General features: G+C 40.9%; 1 protein-coding gene across 1 annotated transcript in view; it reads left to right on the top strand.

Moving 5' to 3' along the window:
* The first annotated feature begins 15,422 nt into the window (after positions 1–15,422).
* Positions 15,423–25,030, top strand: part of TOX (thymocyte selection associated high mobility group box) — a 424,317-nt gene continuing 414,709 nt past the window's right edge. Inside the window, exon 1 of the mRNA XM_075550689.1 lies at positions 15,423–15,876. Coding sequence (XP_075406804.1) covers positions 15,775–15,876 — 102 coding nt within the window. The 5' untranslated portion in view covers positions 15,423–15,774. The remainder of the gene's footprint in view (positions 15,877–25,030) is intronic.

The following is a 25,030-nucleotide window of genomic DNA, read 5'->3' as shown; positions in this document are numbered from 1 at the left end:
GACATCCTTTGTATCTCCTGGCACCCAGTTTAGTACAGCTACTTGATCCGCCCTTTCCTCCTCCTCAGCAGTGTTATAGGTCTCTTGGTGATGACCTGGGGTCATCTGTTGGCCCAATCCCACCTCATTTTCCCTGATCTGCTGCTGCAGGGACAAAGGCAGGTGTATTCAAGAGGGAGAATAGGGGAACCCACCGCAGGACGCTATTGCACAGGCTTGAGCTTGTTCCATGGCTGAGGCTCATGGACCTGGTCGGTCAATAAACTAGTCCCATGATGACCCAAAACATGCCATCTCCAGCCCCACTCCTCCATATCCCATCATTGCTTCTTTCTTTGTTAAGACTGTGAGCCTTCACTCTCAGTTTAAAATATATATATTTATTTTGGTTTTTGAAGAAACATTGTATGTAATTACACAGCCCATCTCAACAAATGAAATGCTTTAATATCCTGTTTAACCTCCATAAATGTAGTTTTCTTTCTTATTTTCACTTTTCCTCTGTAATTTGTCATCCCTCACCTCTTCCTATTCCCACCACATCCCTGGAACTTCATAAAATTAACTTTTGGTGTAAAAAACACATTTCTTTTTCTTTCTTTTTCCTTACAATAATGGTGTCATTAAACACTTAACTTTGCAAGATAGACCAGATTTGCTAAGCATAATGGTCTCAATTTTTGGATATGTTGGAGGGTTGTCAATTTTTTTATTGATTCATAATATTCCATTATATGAATGTGTCAGTGTTTATTCATTCCTCTATAATTGGAGTTTTTATTGTTTCCATGATTTTGCTATTATGAAAACGGTTGCAATAAACATAGTTGTGCATATGTCTATTCATATTGTGCTCTTTATTTCTTAATGGTATATACCCAATAGATAAACTGCTGGATCACAGGGTACTTCATTTTGCATTTTTAAATGGAAATGTTATGCCGATTTCCATAGTAGCTGTATGACTCTATGGTTCCACCAGCAATATGATGTTTCCAATGTCTCCGCATCCTCTCCAGCATTTATTGTTTTCTGTTTTATTGAATTTTGCTAAAGATGTCATTGTGAATTGTTATCTCATTGTGTTTTAACTTGTATTCCTATTATGGCTACAGAATTCTAATATTTCTTCCTATGGTTGCTGGCCTCCTAGATGTCACCTTTGGTAAATTATATATTCATATCTTGTGCCCATTACTTGGGTTTGTATCTTAAGATGTCATAGTTTCCTATAGATTTTTCTCCATTCACTCGTTCGGTTTTGTCTTTCGATGTGTAAAAATGTCCAGATTTCTAGAAATTGTCAGATCTTTATTTTGTCTTCTATAATGTAGATATTTTTCTTATATGTGGTAGTGTGTTTATGCCTTGAATTAGGGTCCTTAAGTTTCTCCCTACTTTTCAGTGATGGTTGTTTTGGTTGTGTGGCTTATATTTAGGTCTTTGACCCACCTTGAGTTTATTTTTGTGCATGATGTGAGGTGTGGGTCCTGTTTCATTTGTTTTTAGGTCAGTATTCAGTTTTTCTTTTCCCCAATAAATGTGTTTTAGTCCTTTGTCAAAAATTAGGTGTCTATAGGCACTTGATTGTATTTCTAGGTTCTCAATTCTAATCCATCGGTATTCATAGCTATCATTTTACCAGGACCAGACTGTTTTTGATTACTTTGGCTATTAAGTAGGTGTTAAGTCTGGAAAGGAAAGGCTTCCTACTTTGTTTTAATTTTTCAATAGTTTTTATTTATCCTGGGTTTCATTCCTTTCCATGAAAAGTTGGAAATTAGTTTTTTACATTTTTTTTTGAAGAATTGTGATGGGATTTGATCTGAATTGCATTGAATTTGTATTTTGGCAATATTGATATTTTCAGTTTAGTCTGTCTATTCAGGAACATGGTAGCGTAGTCCGTTATCTTGTAGGAGTGGTTCGTAGTTTTCCTTTCATAAGTCTTTTGTTTCTCTGGTAAGATTTATTCCTAAATATATAATCTTATGTGTGATTACTGTAAATGGTGTTGTTCTTGAATATTTTTTGGTATCATCATCTTTAATATACAAGAAGCTAACTGATTTCTGTATGATGATCTCATAACCCGCTGAGCTGGCGGACTTTTCAATTAGTCGCAGCAGTGTTTTATTTGAATCTTTGGTGTTTTCTACATGTTGAGCTATGTCATATGCGAATAAATAGACTCTTGTTTCATTCCTTCTGTGCCTATGTGCATGCCTTCAATATCTTTTTGTGGTTTTACAGCTCTAGCTAAAATTTCCAACACTATATTAAATAAAAATGAAAAAGGAAACTCTAATTCCCAAATGGAGAATATTTTAAATTTCTCTCCATTAAGTGAGGTCCTGGACCAATGCAGAACCAATGTTTTGCATATATCATTTTATTATGTTGAGGAATTTTGCTTCTATCCCTCTTTTATTGAATATTTTTAAAATTAGGAATGGTTGTTGAATTTTATCGAATGCCTTTTCTGCATTGATTAATATAATCATATGGTTCTTCCCCTTTGTTTTGTTCATGTAGTGAATTACATTGATTATTTTTGTGATAGTAAACCTTCCTTGCACATTTGGTATGAATTCTACTTGTTTTTAATTTAAAAAAAGAAATTATGTTTTGTTGAATTCTGTTAGCTAGGATTTTATTGAAAATCTTGGTGTTTATATTCATTGGAGATATTGGTCTATAATTTTCAGTTCTGGTTATATCATTGTCTCGCTTAGGTATCAAAGTTGTAGCTGCTCAGTTTAAATGTGTTTGGTAGATTACTGTCCACTTGGTATTGAGTATTCTTTAAATGTTTGAAAGAATTCCCCAGTGAAACCATCTGATCCCATACATTTTGATGTTGGGAGTTTTGGAATGACTCGATTTATTTCTTCTTAAGTTACAGGCTTTTTGAGGATTTCTACATGAGTCTCCAGTAATTTAGGCAAATAATGTCTTCCTAGAAAATGATTCATTTCCTCTTGATTTTTCAAATATGTTAAAGCACAATTTTTCATAATACTGTGATTATCTAATTTTTAAATTTCATTTGGTGTTGTTGTAATGGTGTCCATTTCATTTCCTATTTGTAGAATTTGCTTTTAATCATTCTTTTTCTTTCTTAGGCTTGCCAGTTGTTTATTGATTTTATAGAGAAAACATAACGTTCACAAAATGAAACAGGGCTAAATGAATCAAAACAAGGAAGCACAGATAACATTCTACAAGGAATAGCATGGTGTTGTCCTTGTGTATTTGTAATTGTTGAATTATTTCTACCTTTTCATTCATTTTTTTCAGAAAGGTCTTTTATAGCATCCCTGAATTCTTTATTATGACTTCTGAGTTTTTTTCTCATTCTTTCTCTATTTCCACTTATTTTTTCCTCCTGTCACTTAAACTAACAGGGCATCATTTCTGTAATCTTCCTCAAGGAGGATTCGTAGTGCTCTCCTCCAGGAGCTCCTCGGAGTCAATATCTATGTTGTGGTTCATTCACTTGTTTTCTGCTGTGCAGTGATCAAGTGTGCAGAAATCGAGTGTGCTGTTTTTGAGACAGAGTGTTGTTGTTTATTGAATAGTTTTTTATATTTGTCTCTGAATACAATTTAATGCCAACACACTTGTTATAGAACCCGGATAGTCAAGGGTGGCTAGGCAATTCCGCACCAGTCTACCCGCGGTTGGAGCAAAAGGTAGCAAACAATTAAATATTGCCTCCCTCAAAGTCTTGGTCAAGGCTGGTTCCCAAGTTCCCAGGGGATGCCTGGCTACTACTGAACAAATTAATAAGATGAGGGAGAGAAGTGACTATTCAGAACAGCTTTTACCAAAGCTGTCTCCTGTATGCCAGTGCTGGGGCTACAGGTAGGCAGGCATTTAGCACTTAGAGTCCTGGTCTCATGGATAAAACGTTTCTCCCTACTCAACCAAATGTCTCCCTTTATACATGGCTTCTTGATTCTGCGCCTGCTGGGTGTCGGTTTTCCTGATGTTACAAAGAAGCTTTGCCACAATCCACTCACCAAGTGGTCCAGCAGATGCTGGGATCCAGTCCACAGAAGACCCAAATCTTCCCTATTCAACTGGCATGCAATTCCTCGCAGACACAGGGTTTAGAAGCCCATGAATATTCATGGCCAAGTTATGACTCAACAGCATCCCAATTAGCTTGGGGGACTATTGCTAGTCGATAGGGAGGGCAGCGGCTATACCTTCACCACTATGTTCTGGTACAGAGTGGCTAGTACCCCTAGGGTCCTTTCAGGCAGCAAAGAATCCATGGCTTTTTAGTCCCCAGCTTCATTTTTTATCAGAAAATATTAGTTTTTCTCGGGGAGAGGTCAAGAACTCAGGCTGATGCCGAATTTTGGCAACTTCCAAAGTTTTTCTTGGGAGAGAGATTGAGTGGCTCTGACAATGCAGCCACGCTGGAAAGTTCCATTGGATGAGCCATTTTTGAAGCAGCAGCAGAGAGAACCCCCTAGGACCTTGGAAGAGCAAGTCCAACACCTCTCTTCCTGAAGTAGCAGAGAAAGCTGGGGCCAGATCCACTGGAGATGATGGCTCAGAGATTCAGGGGATCAGAGGTGAGATTATGGGGCACCCTGTCCTTTGACCCAAGACTATGAAACTATGGGATAGAGTGATAGGTTAGCTGCCTTCCTGACCCATGGAGGCAAGGGCTTAGGGGTCATGTGGCTGAGAGACTGAGAACATGAGAGACACTAGGTTACCATGTGACTGAGAATCAGAGAGAGTAAACTTCTGGCTGAGGAGACCAATGACTGTATCCTTAATGCTTGCTGACCTTAACTTGTGCAACCTATCACCTCGTGTAATGAACCCGCTGAACCATGAACATAGTCTGTGAGTTCTGTGTAGCCATTGCAATAAATTATCAAAGCTGGCATAGATACAGAATAGCATAGAGGTGGAGTGGCAATGAGTTGGTGTCAGAATAGGTAGAGAAGGATGAAGAGTGAAGACACGTGTGGCCCTTGACTTGTGACAATAAGGAAGGCAGGGGAGGTCAGATAAGTCTCTCTCCACTGCTGCTTACTGTAGCTGCCAAGCTAACTTCATTTCCAGTAATCTTTAGGAACTACTGCTCCAAAAGATTATAAAATTATCTAAAACAAAGTGTGAATACATAGTACATTTGTTTTTATAACCCAAACCCATATATACTTGTATAATAATGTATTATACTGTTCAATGTATATTCATTGAATAATGTACCAATAAATGGACAAATGATGAATAAATTTAGCTAGGATATGGAGTTGTACAAATGAGAAGATAAAAAGCAGTACATTGTCTTTCTACTATTTTATTATCTAAATTACTAAAGTTTACCTGGAGTTTCCCCCAACCTTTTCTTATTAGATATATGTATGCCCATTCACTATATGGTGAGCCTAGAGTGGAGTATTATAGAGAAAGTATTTTTTAAAATTACCTGGAGATAACCTTCATAAGCTACTCTCTATCTATGAGTGGAACTGATAGTCAAACCAATCATATTATGCTGTGAACAAACATGCCACTTTGACTTCATAGGAAAGAAACAAGCCCCTGATGGAAGAGAGAGATATACGTATGTAATACTTTTTTGCTTTCTATCAAAGTAGAGAAAAGTGGCAGGCATGCTGAACAAAATGTAGTCCCCACACCTTCCTCCGGTTTTAGGATATTGATAATGATACAGCTCTGCTCCTGAACCATTTCATACCATGCTACTGATGTCCCACAAACTATTAAATAAAAACCAATTATGGACTTCAGTGAACTTTTAAAAAAATCAAGCTTTGAAATAAATGATATGTTGAATTCAAACCTAAAAGGTTTAATTTTTTATGTAGAAGTAAGAATTTTATATATAAAGAGAGAAATTATATCAAGGAAGCAACCCAGCCCAGTCAAACTCAAGTCTATGGTTCAGATGCTAGTTGGAGGAGCCTTCAGACTCAAGGAACTACCCGTCAATATGTAACTGGGAGATCACATGCCGGTGGGTGCAGAGTCACATGGAATGTGGGAGGGTGCCAATAGTGTCCATGATCATCAGGTCCTAGAAGCTAGATGTATCCAAGGGTTAGACTGATGACAAGACACATTGAGATCTTCAAGGGACACCTGACCAACAGATCCTGAACAGAAACAATGTCCTTGTGAGAGTTAGGTTATAAGATATGCTATGAAGAACTGGCTTTTCTCTTGACCTTCCTCTTTCTTCTTGCTTGGATTTTACTGTAGAGCTTCCACCTCAAATGACACACTGTACTCCTGCCTCTTCTGTCTTGTTGGTAGTCAGCCCTTCTACTCTTTGAGGAACCTTTCTTTCTTCTACTCTTTCATCTTTTGTCAGATAAAATGTGTGGAAGACCATGTTCAAGATAAACTCTACTTATACTGGATTAGGAAGGGCCATTTTGGGATTAGGGATATTGCATCTCACTTATAATTATTTTACAATAACATCATGGAGGATCATTACTTAGCTGCCAGAGGACTGGAAACCATGGCCAAGAAAACAGACACATATTTTGGGGGGCAGACAATTCAGTTCATTTTGGGGACACTCTTTGTCCTCCCAAAAGTCATCTCCCTCTTTCTCCATTTCACCACCATATGTTTCTCAGCTCCTATTAGTCCTCTTCCATATCACTGGACAGAGCCAACCATCTCTATATGACTCAGCAGGTCACACACCACTAATAGCTATACCAGGATGTGGAGGGAAAAGATTGAATCAGAGTAAACAAACAAACAATCACAATCAAGGAAAACAAACACAACCTAAAATCACACATATCCAGTGGAGTACTCTGAAGAAGAGGCCTTGGAACAACTAGAAACAGAATTCAGAAGAATGCTGTGTAGGTCTTTTCAAGAGATTTGGGAATGCTCAAGAGAACCACAGAAGAAACAGAAAAAATGAAATCCTTAAACCAAAAGTAATCCCACAACATAAACAATAGCATAACAGAGCAGGCAATACAGTAAAAGATCTAGGAACAGAATGGGAGAAGGAAAATCAAATCAGTGAGCTCAAAGACAAGTACTCTAACTATAATCAGTGAGAGATACAATAACTAAAAATGTAAAGGAATCAGAAGAAAACCTGAGAATGATGTGGGACAACAGCAAGGGAGAAACCTGGGTCTCATTGTGATCTGAAAGAGGAAGAAGGAAAGAAGAAAGAAAGAAAGAAAGAAAGAAAGAAAGAAAGAAAGAAAGAAAGAAAGAAAGAAAGAAAGAAAGAAAGAAAGAAAGAAAACAGTCTACATAGAAAAGAGCATGACAAATCGTGGAAGAAAAATTCCCCCAACATCACAAAGGAGGAGAAAACAACTCTTCAAGAAACTGATAATAGTCCACATAGGATAGATCCAAACAGAAGAGCATCATTTGATATTGTAGTCAAACTCCTCAATTTCAAAGAAAAGGAGAGAATACTGAGAGCAGTTAGCGGAAAAAAGTACAAACACCAACAAAACAGTAAGCAAAATCTCAGCAGAAACTATGCAGACAAGAAGACAATATAGTAACACGTGCAATGTTCTGGGAAAACAAAAGAAACCAAACTGCCAACCACAAATCCTATATCCAGCAAAATTATCTTCAAAGATAAGGAAGAAATAAACATACCTTCAGACAGGAAAAAAACTAAATGAATTTATAAAAACAAACTAGTATTACAAAAAATTATTAATTGGATCACCAAGGACAGAGAATCAACAACAGCAGCAGACAAACCTGAGGATCAGACAGGACATCATCACTCAGAAACTAATACTATGAAAGTGGCACTCAGAACAACACAGAAACAGGAAGAATAAAGAAACCAATAAACACACACACACGGGGAGAGAAATCAAATACAAACACAGCAAAATGACATCGACAAACCTGCGTATATCAATAATGACTGCGGATGTCAATGGATTGCATCCAGCAATCAAAAGACAGATTGTAGAAGACTAGGTTAGAAAACAAGACGCATCTATGTGCTGCCTTCAAAAGACACACGTTAACCTCAAAGACAAAAATAGAGTAAAAATGAAAGATTCGAGAAAAGTTTCTTAGGCCAATGGCAATTTTTAAAAAGGCAGGAGTGACAATAGCAATTGCTGATAAGATAGCCTTCCAGGCAAATAGTATAATGAGAGAAAAGAAATGATAGTGCATAATGATTAAATGAACTTATAACATTATAAACTTATAACTTTAGTAAACATATACACACCCAATGAAAGACCTTGAAAATACATCACTCAAATGAGCACAGAATTGAAAACAAAAACAAATAGCTGGATAATAATAATAGGAGACCTCAAATATCATACTCAATACTCAATGAAAGACAGATCATCAGGAAATAAACTCAGTAAAGAAAAAAAAAGTGTGGAGAAAACACAATCAACCAATTTTACCTCCCAGACATATAAAGATCACTCTATACAAAATGATGCAGTGTACATTCTTCTCCATTGTACATGATACACAGTCTATCATAGATTGAGTTAAGTCACAGGGAAAGCCTCAACAAACTCAAAAGCATTGAGATCCTACAATCCCTTTTTCTCAGATCACAATGCTACAACACTGGAAATCAACAATAAAAAGAACAGCAACACAAAGGCAAACATGTGGTGACTGAACAACACACTACTTAATCATTACTGGAAAAAACATCAAATAAGGGGCGAAATTAACAAATTCCTCAAAATAAATGAGAATGATAATACATCATACCAAAATCTTGGGGATATAGCAAAAACAGTTATCAGAGGGCAATTAACAGCAACCAATGCACAAACAAAGGAGGAAGATCCAAAATCAACACTTTACCACAATACCTCAAAAAGCTAGAACAAGGGCAATGACATAAACACTCTGACAACAGAAGAAACGAAACCACAAATATTACAGGAGACATAAAAGAGAAGATGGCAAACAATGGAAGAAATCAACAAGACAAGGCATTGTTTTTTTGAAAGTATTAACAAAATTCACAAACTGCTGGAAACCTAACAAAGGAAAAGCAAGAGAAATAGCATACATCTAGAATTAGAGATGAAACGGGTGATAACAGAAGAGATCCAAATGAAATAAAAATGACAGTACTATGAAAGATTACTCCAGTAAGTTCGGTAATATAGAAGAAATTAAAAAATATTTGTAAATTCACCATTTACCCAAATTATCACAAATAGATATAGAAAACGATAACAGACCCACAACAAGAGAAGAAATAGAGAAAATCAAGAAACTTCCAACCATGAAAAACCCTGGGATGGATGGCTTCATAAGGGAATTCCACCAAGTATGCAGGGAACAGTTGTCACCAATTTTAAGCAGGCTATTTATTCTAGTATAGAGAAAGGAACAGCAAATTCCCATTCTCATTCTAGGAAGCAAGCATAACCTGAGATCAAAATCAGGCCAAGACTCCACAGAGACAGAAACTATAGACCGCAATCGGTCATGAAAATAGATTCAAAAATATTTCAACAAGTCTCTGGCCAACAGAATCCACCAATACATCAAAAAATTTAATTTATAGTCACCACGTAGAATTCATACAGTGATGTAAGGGTGGTTTAACATTAAAAGCGAAATCCATGTCACCCACCACATAAACAAGACAAAGAAAAAGAACCAAATGATCCTATCAATAGATTGAGAAACAAAAAATATTTAACAATATTCAGTAACCACACAAACCTAACCTCAAAAAATTAGGAATAGAGAAGGGAAATGCCTGAACATAATAAAGGCCATATACAAAAACCCAGCTGTTAATCTCATGCTCAATGGGGCAAAATTGCAAGCATTTCCTCTGAGAATGAGAACAAGACAAAAGTGCCCCTTTCACCCCTCTTATTCAACAGTCTGTTGGAAATCTTTGCCAGAACCATTAGAAAACATATAGAAATCAAGGGAATATCATAGGGCAAGAAAGAAAAGCTCTTGCTATTGTCAGACAATCTGATTTTATAGAGAGAGGACACCAAGAACTCCATTGAAAGACTGTAAGAAACAATCAAGGGATTTGGTAAAGTAACAGGATACAAGATTAATAAGCAGATATCAATTCAATGCCTATCTACCTGTGCAGAGTGTTCTGAAAAGAAGACATGAAAAGGCAATACCATTTACAGTAGCCACACAAAACATGAAATACCCAGCAATAAACTTAACCACAGAAACAAAAGACCTGAATAAAACACACACACACACGCAAGCACGCACGCACGCACAACCCCTACAGAACCTTATTACAAGAAATCAAAAGAGACCTATACAAATGGAAGAATATGCCATGTTCGGGGCTAGGATGGTTTAATATTGTGAAATTGCCAATATTGCCTAAAACAATCTACATATATAACCCAAATCCAAATTCCAACTTCATTCTTCAAAGAAATGGATAAACAAATTACCAACTTCATATGGAGAGGGAAGAGGTCCAGGATAAGCAAAGAACTTCTCAAAAAGAACAAAGCGCTACCCCAACTCAAAATCTACAACACAGCCATGGTATTCAAAACAGCCTGATACTGGTACAATGATAGATGCATAGACCAAGGGACAGGACAGAAAACCTAGAAACAAAAGCACCCACATATATGCAACTGATTTCAACGAAGGACAAGAAAACATAAACTGGGAAAGGGACATCCTCTTCAACAAATGGTGATGGAAAAATTGGATCTGCATCTGCAGATGGATCAAACAGGACCCATACCTCAGCCCATGCACAAAAACAAACTCAAGCTTGTTTAGCGACCTAAATGTAAGCCCTAGAGCAGTGGTTCTCAACCTTCCTAATGCCGCGATCCTTTGATACAGTTCCTTGTGTAATGGGGACCCCCAACCATAACATTATGTTGGTTGCTACTTCATCACTGTAATTTTACTACTGTTCTGAATTAAGTGACCCCTGTGAAAGGGTTGTTTGACCCCCTAAAGGGGTGGAGACCGACAGGTTGAGAACCACTGCTCTAGAGCTATCTCCAATGCTCACTGCAGCACATGTCACAATAACAAGAACCTGTAACTGCCCATCAGAAGAAAAATGGACATAGAAACTCTAATACACACAAACAATAGAATACTATGCATCCCTCAAAAACTTCATGGGTCAACCATTAGTCTGAGGGAATTTAGTCAATCACAAAAGGTCAAATATTGTGTGAATCCACTACTCGAAAGATAAACACCAAGACCAAGGCAGGCTTCTGTTGTCAGATCATGTAATGGTCTAATCCCATATCACAAGCAACGGGTTAGAAAGGACACTTGAGCCATATATCACCCCCTTTATATGCACATATTAAAAACCACTTTCACAAAGGGGTCAGTTTTAAAGATTCTTGGGGAGGAAAATCTTTCATTTGATGATATACAGCATTGTGCTAAGGTCCCCCAAAATCAACAGATACTCCTGTGTGATAAGTGACTTCACTGGAAATTGAAGTCCAGATGGGAGAGAGGTTCACGTATGTCTCAGAGAAGGTGATTGCATGTCTGCTGATGAGTAAAATCAGGAGGCACAACCTCCCATTGGGGAAGAAAACTTAGCACCACTTACATACGTTTGACTGACTCATCCATTTTACCACCTATAACTGAATTCTGAAAGTTAATATTACAAGTTCCAAAAGTTATTTTGACTTTTACTAAAAAGAACTTCAGTAGTAGAAAGAACAGTTTCTACTTATTTTGTGTGTTGCTTAAGGACTGTGGCTTTGGTGCTTCCTCTAATCCAGTAGAAATGGTTTTTCTTAGGTCTCTCTGTCCCCACACCACCACACGACTAAGTCAGTGAGTTAGTTTATTGTGCCAACTATAAACTACCAATTGTTTATATTGTGCCAATTCTCTAAAGTACCCAGACTAACACATAATGGAACCTTGAGAGTGGGGTACTGGAGAAACAAATCATAAGATGGAGAGTAGATGTTTGTTTGACCTCTCCCTCATGGAAGTTTTTCTTCTTTGTCTAGCCAGAGGTCAGATAAATCCACACTATTTACTCGGTTCTGTGATGGGGAAAATCTGGGAAGCAGGAAAACAGAAAGTTTGTAAGGCCACTTGATTTCAGCCATTAAAATTTTATCTTTAGGTGGGTTTAGACCACACCTGCAAAGAAAGATATGCCCCACCCAGTGCGTTGGAGTACTCAAGAACCAATGGTCTTTGTCAGAGCTGGAAAAAAATCTGGAGTGAAGAAGAAAACTCCACTCTGGAACTGAATGTTAAAGGGAGCCTGAGAGCAGGCTGAAATGCTTGCTAGGTGACCACCTGGATCTACTTGTTGAGGGAAGTGAGAGAGATGCAGCAATAAAGAGATGGGTTGAGTTTGGCCACTGATACCTGTGGACTTGGTTTACAGGGGAAAAAAAAAAAGGAGAAGATGAGAGCCGGTTGACTGGTCTAAGGTTCATGACCTAGAACGAGGGGGCTAGGCTTGTGGAGTATTGGTGAGAGCCCATGGTCTAAAGGCAAGGTGACCAATGGGCACCCTGTGGAGGCTAAGTGAGGCAGGCCACATTGAGTTGCCCAGAACCCGACCAGATGGAGATCTTTGAGCCTGTGAACTGGTGCATGTTGTTGCTGACTTTATGGATGGCCCGTCCAGATTTGACTTTGCTTATGGATGCAGACTTCACAAAGTTCCAACCTGAATGAAGGCTCTTCATGTCGAAAAATATGATTGTCTTCTCAGAGAACTGGGTTAATGTAAGTGGGCAGTATATAAATTGGATACCCAAAATTGGGGGAGATAAAGGCATGAAGTGGTTGGCTTACAAACTTTCATAGGTGGGGGAAAAATTCACATGATTATAGGGTTAAGGTGTTACTTTATTGCAATTGTGAGGCTAAAGAATTATGTATAGGTGCCAGGTTGGCAAGGGCTGGATTGAGTTAGTTTATTGTGCCAACCTGGCCAATAAACACATGTGGGGTTAATTGAAGGGCTGAGGGATAAATGGCTCCGTGAGTCTCGCCTTTCTAGTTCTCGGGTCTCTTGCTTTGTGATGGTCGCACCAGGGTGCAGCTGCCTTAGCAGTTCCCAGCTTCAGCTTGCAAGGCTTACTTCCTGCAAGACATCCCCAAGGAGAAGCCAAATGAACCTACCCCGATGCAGCCCTGGGTGCTGGCGCAGCTGTGTGGAGACCCCTTCCAGCGCTAAGATGCTTACACATTGACTGCCTCAGCTTTCCTCCTGTAGTCAGCATCATTGTGTCTGATTTGTGAGAGGGAGGAGGACTTTGTGGACTGGTGTTGGACATATGGGTTAACCGGCTAATGTTGGACTTGTGGAATTGGGAAGCACTAGGTTGGGATGTTTTCTTCATGTGCACTTATCCTTTATATAAAACTCTCTCTTATACATGAGTTTCTGTGGATTTGATTTTTTAGAGTACCCAGACTAATACACCAACCATTTCCATCTTGAAGATAAAGAGGAAGCTGGGATGTTGCTGCTTCGAAATATGTTGACAGGATAAACAGTGGTGTCAGAGTGCAGTGCAAACCAACCATTTCCAATGAAATCGGGGACAGACTCCCATCCATGTCAACTATATAATTCCTAGGCTATCTTCAGATATGCATGATTCAGCATAATTCCTTATGCTCCCTTCACTTCAGTTCTCTCTGCTTGTACGGCCAGTGCCTTCAATGCGGTGGAAGCACTCGATGTAGGGGACATTTTCAGAGCAGTTGACAATCATGGGTGGCAAAGTACTATTCGTATCCTCCTTGGTGCCAGAGTCAGAGCTTTGAGCCACTAACCACAAGGTCTGCAATTCCAACCAAGTCACTCTGCTCCCTCAAACATGTATTCTGGGAGACCCACAGCGCTGAACTTAATGTTGTCTGATCACTCTGAGAATCAACTCAGTGGTGGTGGGTGTTTTTGTTGGTTTGTTTAGGTGCCAGTCAGGTTGAACAGCTGAAGTATTTCTAGGCTCTTTTGGGGGTCTTGGGTCCGAATATGCGATGAAGCTCCTTCCCTGAAATCAAAACAAGGCACAATTAGACCCATTCCTTTCATCAATTCCTCCTCATGGAGACCCCATATATTAGAGCAGAACTACTTCCACGGCGTTTTCTTAACAATGAGCTTTCCTCCAGTCGATTGTCTACCACGGTCCAGTCCATGGTCTACCAGTAGGTTTGAGCTTAGAAGACAATTGCCAACTGTGCCACCCACTGCTGCTTATACTTCCCACCAAGCGCTGAGGTTGAAATATTCTGAAAAGCAGCCGGAAAACCCAAACTGTCCCAACCTCCAGGAGACACAAAGTCACAAGTTTCCAGCTTGGGCAGGTAAAATGAAGACATGCTTGGCCATTTCTTCTTCCCACTTACCTCCAGGTGAAATGGGATGGACAATTCCAGATCTTCTGGAAGCCCAAGACAATGATTGGGGTCTGGCTCAAAAGAAGGCAAGAATCCCAAGAACAGCACCTAGTATCTATGTTTCCCATTAGCTTTATTGGGAGCGTTGAGTCGCTGCTGTGTATTTGGCGATTCTCCCAGGCAGCCTTGGCCTTGGTAAGGCCCCCAAAGGTACACGGATCACGGGATTTGTCAGGCAGAGGACAGGGGAGACAGATACTCCAGGGGTCTACTTTCACAGCTTCTCCACCACGACGCCGCCAGTTCCCGTCCCGGAGGCAGCTGCTCATTCATGAAGGGGCGCACTCCCGGCCCCCCGCCTGGGATCTCCTGAGCCCCAGCAGCCGCTGACCTGTAGTTGGGGTGACAGGCGCCTTTCGAGGGCGGTGATGGTCGCGCGGCTGCTGGGTGGGGCCGGGGCGGGCCAGGGGCGGAGCGCCCCACAGCGCCCCCTCTCCGAGGGCTCCCCACCAGCCCCGGCGGCCGCTCGGGACTCCGGTCGTCCAGCCCTTTGTGTGGGACGCGCGGCCTGCAGGAGGACCGCCTTGGCCGGTGCAAGCTCACGGCTGCGGGCGCCTCGGGCCGGCCGCGCCCCCCCTCCTCGCCCCCCAGTTCCTCCTGCCCTCCTCTCTGCGCCCACCCGGGCCCGAGGCCAGCCACCCGGCCATGAGCGGTCCCAATGCAGCCGTGCACACTGCACCCCCCCACCCCCGCCCCGGCCCCCCCGGCCCCCGCTCCAACTCCTCCTCTCCAGCCCCCTCTTCCCGGGCCTCCCAGGTGGAGGGAATAAACTCCGAGCGGAGTCTCTTGGAGACTCCAAGCCCAGGATCCAAGGGCGAGCGCCCGAGCGCCCGAGCGCGAGCGAGCGAGCGAGCGCGGGGGCCGGGCGGCGCGGCGCGGCGCGGGAGGCGGGGATGGGGCGGCCGGCGGGCGGGGGCGCACTCGGCGCGTGAAGTTACCTGCCCGGCGGCGGCGGCGGGGCGGCGAGTCGCTGAGCCGGCTGCGCACTGGGCGCTGCTCCGGACGCGCGGCGCTTCGCGGAGAGTTGAGCGCGAGCCCCCTCTTTTTTTTTTTTTTCCTCTTTCTCTTTCTTCTTCTTCTTCCCTTCTCAAACAAACCGCAAACGGATGTGAGGGCAGCACGGTGTTTCTCTGGCTCAGCCCAGACACCTCTCGGGGTTCCCAGAGCCCGGTCTCCTCTTGCTGAACGCGGCAAAAAAAAAAAAAGCCAACGCGCGAGCAAAAGCAAGCAAAGCCAAAGCAAGGGAGGCAGAAAGAGAGCGAGGAGGGAAGACAGACAGACAGACAGGAGGGAAGCCAGGCAAGAAGAGGACTTGCTGGATGTGCGAGTGACATGGACGTGAGGTTCTACCCGCCTCCAGCCCAGCCCGCCGCTGCTCCGGACGCGCCGTGTCTGGGACCGTCGCCCTGCCTGGACCCCTACTATTGCCACAAGGTGAACGCTCGCTCGGCTTTTGTCTGCGCCGCCTCGGCGGCCGGCCGGGGCTCGGGGCGCGGGCGCGGGGCGCGGGGCCGCTCGGAGGGAGGCTCGCTCGCGGGGCCGGCCCCCGAGCGCCCTGGGAGGAGTGCGGGGACCCGGCGCCGCTCTTCCCCGCGCCGCGGAAAGTGACACGATTTGCTCCGATTATTTCCTGCCTGCAGTTTGTGACTCGGGACCCCTGCCTAGGGTTGCCGGGGGCGTTGAAGAAAAACAAAAGCAAGCCCTGTGCTCCTTGGGGGTGTGTCTGGGGCCCCAGAGCAGAGAGAGAGAAAGAGAGAGAGAGAGAGAGAGAGAGAGAGAGAGAGAGAGAGAGAGAGAGAGAGAGAGAGAGAGAGAGAGAGAGAGAGAGAGAGAGAGAGAGAGAGAGAGAAATTCAGTTTATTTTCTGGCTTTTCCTCCTTCTGCTCGCTGCCGGGCAGCGCGGCCTCGTGGCCTGGGAATGAGTTGTTCAGGGGAGCCGCTGGGAGTCTGGGGGCCGGGACCTGGGGCAGGGGGTGGGGGGCATGTGCGCTCCCCTCCACAGAAAAATTGCCCCACAACTCTTGTTTTTTTCCAACCCATCTGGCTGCGGAGCCTGCTGGTTGCATGTCAGGATGCAATGGGACAGGCAGTTCAGGGTTTGGGGCACGGTTGGACTCGTTATGGGGTGCGCGCAGGAACTGCAAGTTTATTGGGAGATGGGCTAGAACTCAAGGTTCAGTTCATGGCTCCTGCCCGTGGCCCGGGACTGGGACGGGGTACTGGCCTGGCCTGGCCTGTATTTCCCGCTGTGCCAGGTGATAAGGCCGCAGGGATCAGGCCAAGGTGGGTTACACTAGCCGGTGGCCGGGATCAGAGCTTAGGCTCAGGCTGCTGAGGAGCACAGCTTCTGTCCTTTCGCAGATTGAACGTTTGGGGGGAACGTAAGGAAGTTTTTCTCGGGGCGTCTCGAACTCTCAGTCCAGTGACGGAGGGGACCCGTGGTCACTGGCCTCGGAGAGCTGCTTCGGAGCATCAGCAGTCCTGCCCAGGGTTTGCTGGACATGTATCTAAGGAGCTCAGCAGGAATAGGCTGATGAGACGCCCCGCTTCAGCTTGGTGGAAAACCTGTCTGAATTTCTCAGGAATAAATAAATAAATTGGGGGGGCGAGGGTGCTCCATATTTGCCTTGTGTAGAGTTATTCTCAAAGTCTTTAAACATTTTTAAACATGAATCACAGGTACAGCACACTTCATCATCAGCCTGCGACCTCTCTGTGCCATGCAACTGACTCACAGCAGTCTTGGTCAACACACACACACACACACACACATGCGCACACACATGCGCGCGCGCACGCACATCTGTGAGCTAAGTGAACCACATGCATTGAGACACACTCAGACGAACATAGGAATTAAGTGAACGACATTCATCGGCCTCTAGAGAAGGGCCTTCATGCAGTGTAAAATGTTAGACCCAGGAAAGGGAAGCGCTGTGTCCCACTGACATTTCGGCAAGTTTGCAGATTGGTGTATCCAGTCTTGTACAAGGCAGAAAGGTGTACTTATTACACAGCGAACCCTTTAGCTAGGGGCGAATTGGAAGGTAGGTGGAACTTTGGAGAGGGCAGATGAGTGTGTGTGATAGTTTCATTATTTGGTGACCGTTCTTTGAGTCTAAAACCTACTCTACTTTTATAAGTTACCATTACTACCATTACAAAGATTAATAAAGTAGTAATCGAGTAGTGGCTTTATCTCGGAGACTAAAGACGTATTCTACAGCCCCAAGGGGAATCAAAAGGTCAGAATCATTTTGGCAATAAAACTAGACAAATCTTATTAAATTTATCAGTGACTTTAAGCTCCAAAAAGAAAGGAATGACGTGGATACACATTTCGCTTCTCATACTTGAAATAGTCGGGTTGGATTTAATTTAAGAGTTAAATGCTTTGGATAATCAGGAATTATTTCAATATGTTAAATAATTTCCAATTTAGTACTTTAAATTATTTTACTAGGCTTTGGTGTGAATGGAATAGATTAATTTAGAAAGCCTTCAGAATTTCTTTACTAGCTCATTGAAGCTCTTTTATGTCACACCATGTACGAAGGCGCAAACTGTTCTTTTAAAATGCAAATTAACCACACTTTCTATAGACTACTTGCAAGTCTTCTATTTAACTTATCCAAGGAATAATAGATTTTTAAAATTGCAAAGTCATAAGACATACTTGTAATGGAAGGCAAAGACTTAATGCAAATGTTTCTCACAAGCCCGCCTTCTCCTGATCATCTCTGTGTAGTAGCCCACCAAATATATTTGTCACTAATCCCTGATTATATTAAAGGAGCGGAGGAGGCTTGCTAGGCCCCAGAAAGCTGAGACTTTTATGCTTTCTACTCTCTTGTGAATAGCATTGCTACAGAAATTCTGTCCAGGCCAGCTCTTTCAGTTGCTTAGAATATAATAAACCAGGATTTATATTGTGTAGACTCAAGTAGATTTGCAGAGATAGGGTAAAAGTCTGGAAGAGATGCAGGAAGAAATCTGTATCTACACTTAATAAAATAAAGTTGGATCAGACTTCTCCCAAAGAGACACGATTGTAAAGTAAAGCTTGTTTTCTCCGGAGATGTAATAACCATGTAGTTTATGACAAGAAATGGCTATTTGATTTTAATAGAATAATAAATGTATACATTATTAATTTGTTTTAAGAGTGTCAATAGTTTACTGTTTAAAGTAAGTATGCTAAATACCAAGGGAACCAATATCTTTCTGAAATTACTAATTTGTTTTAAACCAGTCAGCAAATTGGTGTACTAAATCCCAGTAGAACCAAGATCTTTCTGTGCTTTGATATAATGCAGTTGTAATGATAGTTCTTGAAGTAATTTCAATGTTGGTAAAGGCACTTAGCAAGAAAATGAATTTCTAAAGCTTCTCTATACTAAAATCTGAGTTGTTTTTTTTTTAATTTTGTGGACACTTTACAGCACCTGACCAATAAATTGCTAAAACGCTACTTGTATTTTTAAAATTAAAATCAACTCTGTATGTGAATTTTTTAAAACATTTTACTCTCATTCATATTATTACTCTGTTAATTAGACCAGTGTTTTTATATTATGAACATAACACTCTGCAAACTTGCCTCTGTTTTGCCCACTGCCAGAGGGAAAAATGAGAACAATGCCAATGATTTTGGTTATAAGAACTGCGTGAGGGATCGCTTATGCAGACAGCCAGAATGGACAGATAGCATGTTGTTGTATGGAGGCCAGCCTTTGAATTAGCCTTGGGGCACCCAGACAGGGCAGACACATGTGGGCTAGAGGTAACTGTGCCTACCACCTCTGGCAATTTAAAGCACGGGTGTGTTCCAGACATGGGAAGATGGATTGAGACTACTTTAAGTAACATTGTATCTCTTAATTAAACTGTTACCAAAAGATATTGAAATACATAAACTCTGTAGTGGAACATCGTCCTATTTTTTGTTCTAGTTGAAGATGTCGATCAACAGTTCATGCATATACCTGCACGTAGCGTAATGACAGTACCTGTCCATGTCTCTAGGCAAGGTCACGTCTAAAGATTGTTTTCACTGATTTTTATGCTGTTAGGACAGAGACGCAGCTTTTTTTTTCCTTTGCAACACTGTGATGGATTCAGTTATTTATTGCTCAGCATCTGCCCACATAAGGAGTAGTAATACAATTATGTTATGACACAGCTAATGACAATGAGATGTTGACCCCTACCAACAATGGACGAAGACATAATGGTCCTTACTGTTCTTAATGGTTGCTTTTGGGGAATCATGTCCTGAATCTTTCTTTGCTTGATCTAGAAATTGGCAGGTTCAAAAATGCTTAATGCTAGTGATGTAAAGAATAATGGACATTTGGAATATTGGGCTTTTTGTCATTGAAAGGAGGAAGGACAATGCATGATCCTTCTGTATGAACAGAGGAGGAAGGATCCTTTTTGATGAAATCTGATTTAAATGACAGCAAGCATGACATGTTTAATAACTTGAGAAAAACATAATTCATTATTTCTCTACAAAATCCCCTATGAGCTTGTTTGCTGTTAAAGTTCATTGTGAATTGTATTTCAATATGGCAAAACTTGCCACTTCTAAAATATAAAATCAGCAAGCACATTAAGATGGAATAGTTATTCCTATTTCAGCTAATAAATGTAAGAAAAGGGAAAAGGATGCAAAGAGGAGGAGGAGAACAGAGGTCCACAAACTATTTATACCATCATACTTGAGTAGCCCTGCCTCCAACTCCATAACTTTTAGGACTTTGGGAAATTCATAAATAGTACTTGGTATATCATCAATGTAACTATGACTCCTCCCTTAGAATTTTATATTTTTACTGTTTTCATAGCTGTTGATGTCTTTTAAATATATTTTCAATATATTTATAATAGGGAAATGTAACTATCTTGATTTTGTGGGATATTTCAAAGCTACAAATTCTAGTTTTATGTGTCTGTTTTTCTGCCAGAAGTCACGGTTTTATTCTCTTTTTAATAGACACAAATTTCTCAATACTCGAGATTAAAATTTTAAACAAGAAATCTGTCTTAAGAGAAGTGGTAAAAGCATATTTTGTTTCTTTTTTATATTATATTTATTATTGATTTTTTGGTCTGATAAATAAATCCCAAATTTTAAATGCCTATGTAAAAATTCACAATCAAATGCTTTGGATAAATTTGATATCTTTAACATAGCCTTTTTTTAATGTGTTCTAGTTTCTCACAGATTATAACATATTTTTGAAGTACAGAAAAGAGGTACTGAGCAGCACTGGATTTTTTGCTTACTAGAATCATTCAGTGGATATTTAAATGTTATCAAATTGACCACTACTGTTTTTGTTTGTTTGTTTGTTTTTAATGATGCGATCGTAAAGGGAAGAAGCACTGTGGGGGAAAGAAGGATGGCACTTTCACCTGGAAGAATTTGGAAAATTAATGGGTTTATGAGTAGCGTCTGAAATTAATGAGTTTATGAATAGCATCCTTGGTACCTAAAGGATGTTGGTTTTGGTGTTTGGGACTTTTTCTTGTGGTTCTACTGTGTGTGCGCTGTGCTTAATTTATGAGAAATGAATAGCTTAGAAAGTTGAACAGCAAAGAAAAAATGCTAGTTACCTATTGTTGTTGTTAGGTGTAATCGAGTTGGTGCCAACTAATAGTGACCCTGAGTGAAACAGAATGAAACACCACATGGTCCTGTAACATCCTCACAATTGTTCGGAGCCTATCATTGTATCCATTGTGTCAATCCAGCTCATCCTCTTCAAGGGCTTTCCTCTTTTTCTCTGCCCTTTCCCTCTAATAGTCCCCAGAGAGAAGTCTAGGGGCTGGTCTCTCCTGATAACTTGTCTGAAGTAGGGGAGACAAAGTCTCTTTAGCTTTGCCTCCAAGGAGCATTCTTGCTGTACTTCTTTCAAGACACATATATTTGTTCTTTTGTCAGTTCATGGTACTTGCAGTATTCTTTGCCAACACCCGCATTCAAATGCATTGATTCTCCTTAGATCTCCTTTATTCAGTGTGCAACTTTTACTTGTATATGAGGTGAATACCATGGCTTGGGTCAAGAGCATGTTAGACTTCAAAGTAACATCCTTGCTTTTCAAATCCCTAGAGATGTCTTGTTCAACACATTTGCCTAATGCTATGCATTGTGTTCCCTCTTGACTGCTGCTTCCATGAGCATTGGTTGTGGATCCATGCATTGTTATTAACTATTAAAGAAAGCTTTTTCTAATGTTTTCCAACAAACTCTTACTAGGACACTGGACACTTGTAGATACTGTGGTGCTGTTTCTCAACTACTGGTAATTCGTTCTTGATTGTAGTCTGACCTCAGCATTAGATTTATCTGTGTGCCTGGAGTTTCTTAACCCCTAGCCTGGACTCGTAGCACCGCAGAGTCTGCAGTACCCTTGCTCTAGCTAGCTGCTCCCTGATCTGCGTCTTAAACTGGGAGACCTGCAGTTTGTAATCTCAGCCTTGTCCTTTTCCTCAGCCAGGTGATGTGCTTTTGGAATCCCAGGACGCACGGCTGCCTCTCTTTGAGACTTACCATCTTTGTTATCCTAACCGCGTGTTACCGTAAGATTCTTTTTCCAGTAACATGAACATTCTTCCAGTTACCTGCTTCCTCTCCCGCTCCACCATTTTAATGGGGAACCACCATCTTTTGGGCCCATATCCCCCTTTTAAAACTCAGAATTATTTTTGTTCCCTTTTCTCATCCTTAATGAACGGCACAGTGATGGCTTAAGACATCATAGATAGGGGGACATTTGTAAGGCTGCGATTTCTAAGCTATCACAGTCATAGTTTTTTGTTTGTTAAACATTGAAAACACACTTTGGTTAGCCCTCAGAACAAACTCCTTGAACGTTTTTCCTCAGTGCGAAGGCTTTGTTTTAACCCCAAAAGACTATGAAGCTGGGAATAGGATCTCTTGTTCTTCCGTCGGCATGCAGCAGATCACCTTGGGTTACACACGAGGGCAAATGAAACAGGATTGCTACTAGAGTAAATAGATAGATGAGTTTATTTTTAAAATGTGTTTAAACAGGGTTCTATGATCAGTGGGTGGATGGCTGCAGCCAAGTTCTTTTGGTAACACACTGGTTTTAATCTCATTAGGGTACCTACAACTACAACAAAGAAATAAGAAAGTTTGCCCAAAATACAGTGACTTCTGAGGGGATTTGCTGGGCTAGTTAAATTCAAGGTAGAGAAGTTCAGTGCAGAAGCTTTTTTTAAAAAAAATTGTTTTAAAGATTCCAAAAAGGATAACTTTAATAATTCTCTTGAAAGACCCAAGATGAGCATGCAAAAGTTGAAGAAAATCTAAGACAATTGACAATTACATTGGTGAGACAATGACCAGGAGGATTGCACTATGACATTTTCTTATGAGAATTTCATGTGGGGAACCTTACCTGATTTCCCCCGTTCAAACTTCTTGCGGTTCCCCACGTCCACAAAGCATTTTGAAGGCCCGTGGGTTGAGTCCCTCTAGGTTGCGAAACTGCCATGTTGCTGCGGTGAAACTATAAGAGCACAGCATCCTGTAGGGGAGGAATAGCGAGAGAGAAAAACCACCTTGAGACCTGGAGAACATTCAAAGAAACAGTGGCTTCACATGGTGACATCATGACTTCTCCTAACTACGTATTCCTATCAGAATGCACATAGCTAGGTTTTGGGGGCCGGTCATCTCTACAGAGGCAGATTGCTACTTCTTCCTCCTGGGAAACAGCTGGTGGGTTTGAACTGCCAATCTTCTGGCTAGGCGCAGTTCACCAGCTCCTAGACTTAAAAAAGGAAAACAGGAATAGTTGTCCGATGAAACTTAAATAAGTTAATAATCTTAATAAAATAATCGCTTAATTAAAAATAAACTTAATAAAGTTTAGATCATTTATCAATGAATATTTTAGTTACCTGACAAGAGATCTCACAATTTCTAGAAAATCAGAGGGTAGAATGTTTATCTTGTTTCGAGAAAAAAGGGAAATGTATTTCTTGTTATTATATTATATGTGCTTTTGAAGTTTTATATTTCACACTTTATCTGTTATTTGTTTATAGCAAAGCTTATGTAATGGCCCTGAAAAGTGTAGCTATTGTTCTTGCCCACAGGAAGGTTTCATTCTAATGATCTGAATGCTTGAATATTCTTTTATTTTTAAGAAAATGGGATGATGAAGTCTTTCCCCCCTAATTTTAGAGCTGTCTTCTTGCCCTTTGTTTATTTGTGCTCTGAAATGATTGCTATATTCTCAGTTGATCTTTTTTGTAGAGGGACACTGTTCAAGGTCCCTCTCCCATGACTGAAAGGACAACAGTGACAATGAACAGTGTTCACTGAACTGTCCACTGAAACAACAGCACCAAGATATGATCCAGCTTCCATCTGCCCTGATGAACTTGAGAGATTTTAGTTATAAACCATGCGTGCCAAGTTCCATCCCGAAGAGCAGTTTCTCATTAAAATAGTGGAATCATAAACTGGCTTAGCTATGTGGTGCCAACAGGCTTAATTGTAACATTTCTTTCATAATACTTTGAGACATGAAATTCACATTACTAAAAGAGATTTTCCTGCTTATGACATGTTACAGTGTACAGCCCTCATTGGTTAAATGGCAGCATTCCGTTTCTTTGTGTTTGCTTGTTTATTGTGCAGCCGAAAACACTGGAGGAAGTGGGGCTACCAGGAAGGAATGCCCTGTTTTCTCATGATAGGAAGTGCTTACACTTTTCCAGATCGTTTGAGTTGGGTCTATGGCAAGTGGGCCTTACTTTATTGAATTTGAAAGTCAACTTTAAAAAAATGATCTTCAGATTTCCGTTTTATTAGTGAAAAATAAATATTGATATAAAAGGAAATGAGACCAATGCCATTATTGATGCATTTATATTGGGGACTTTGTGACTTAAGAGCTGTAAATGATACGCTTTAGCCAAGTATTTACTCCTTTTAGATTCCCGAGTTATGTATTTTTATGAAACTCTCTTTAAAGAGTTCCTCATTAAACTAAGGCATAGTTGGCAAGAAATCTTGCCAGTAGCCAAGAAAATATAGTGTATTTTGAGCTCCAAAGTAGTCTTGTAAGTTGTCTGTATGAGTCAGAGTAATAGCATTGTCAACTTCTGTGTGACACATCTTTTAATTGAAGAAATATTTAATATACTTCTGTGTGAGTGTTTCTATTTTTACTTAGGGCTTCTCTCGGTGCTGGACATATTTCTGATTATAAATACATGATCATTTATCATACGTGGCAGAAAACACCAATATGCACAATAACAACAAAAAAATCACAATGGCTACTAGAAATGCCCAACTTTCACTCTCTTAAAAAGAAATTTAGCCCATTGTTGGAAAACATGCTTCTCAAAATGTTAGAGTTTTCATTGGGCATATTAGAATGTCATAAGGCTAAAGAACTGGGGCTCTCTGAGGAAGACTGATCTTTCTGAATAAAAGATGTGTGTATGGGTGTGTGTATGAAAATAAAAACCTGTGTTGATTTACTGCCTAAGCAAAATGGGTGGATCCAGGAAAGGATATGCTTCTCTCCTCACC

Source organism: Tenrec ecaudatus, chromosome 5 (genome assembly GCF_050624435.1).
Source record: "Tenrec ecaudatus isolate mTenEca1 chromosome 5, mTenEca1.hap1, whole genome shotgun sequence".
Taxonomy (NCBI): domain Eukaryota; kingdom Metazoa; phylum Chordata; class Mammalia; order Afrosoricida; family Tenrecidae; genus Tenrec; species Tenrec ecaudatus.
The sequence above is the reverse complement of the archived record's forward strand: the minus strand, read 5'-3'. Positions and strand labels throughout refer to the sequence as shown.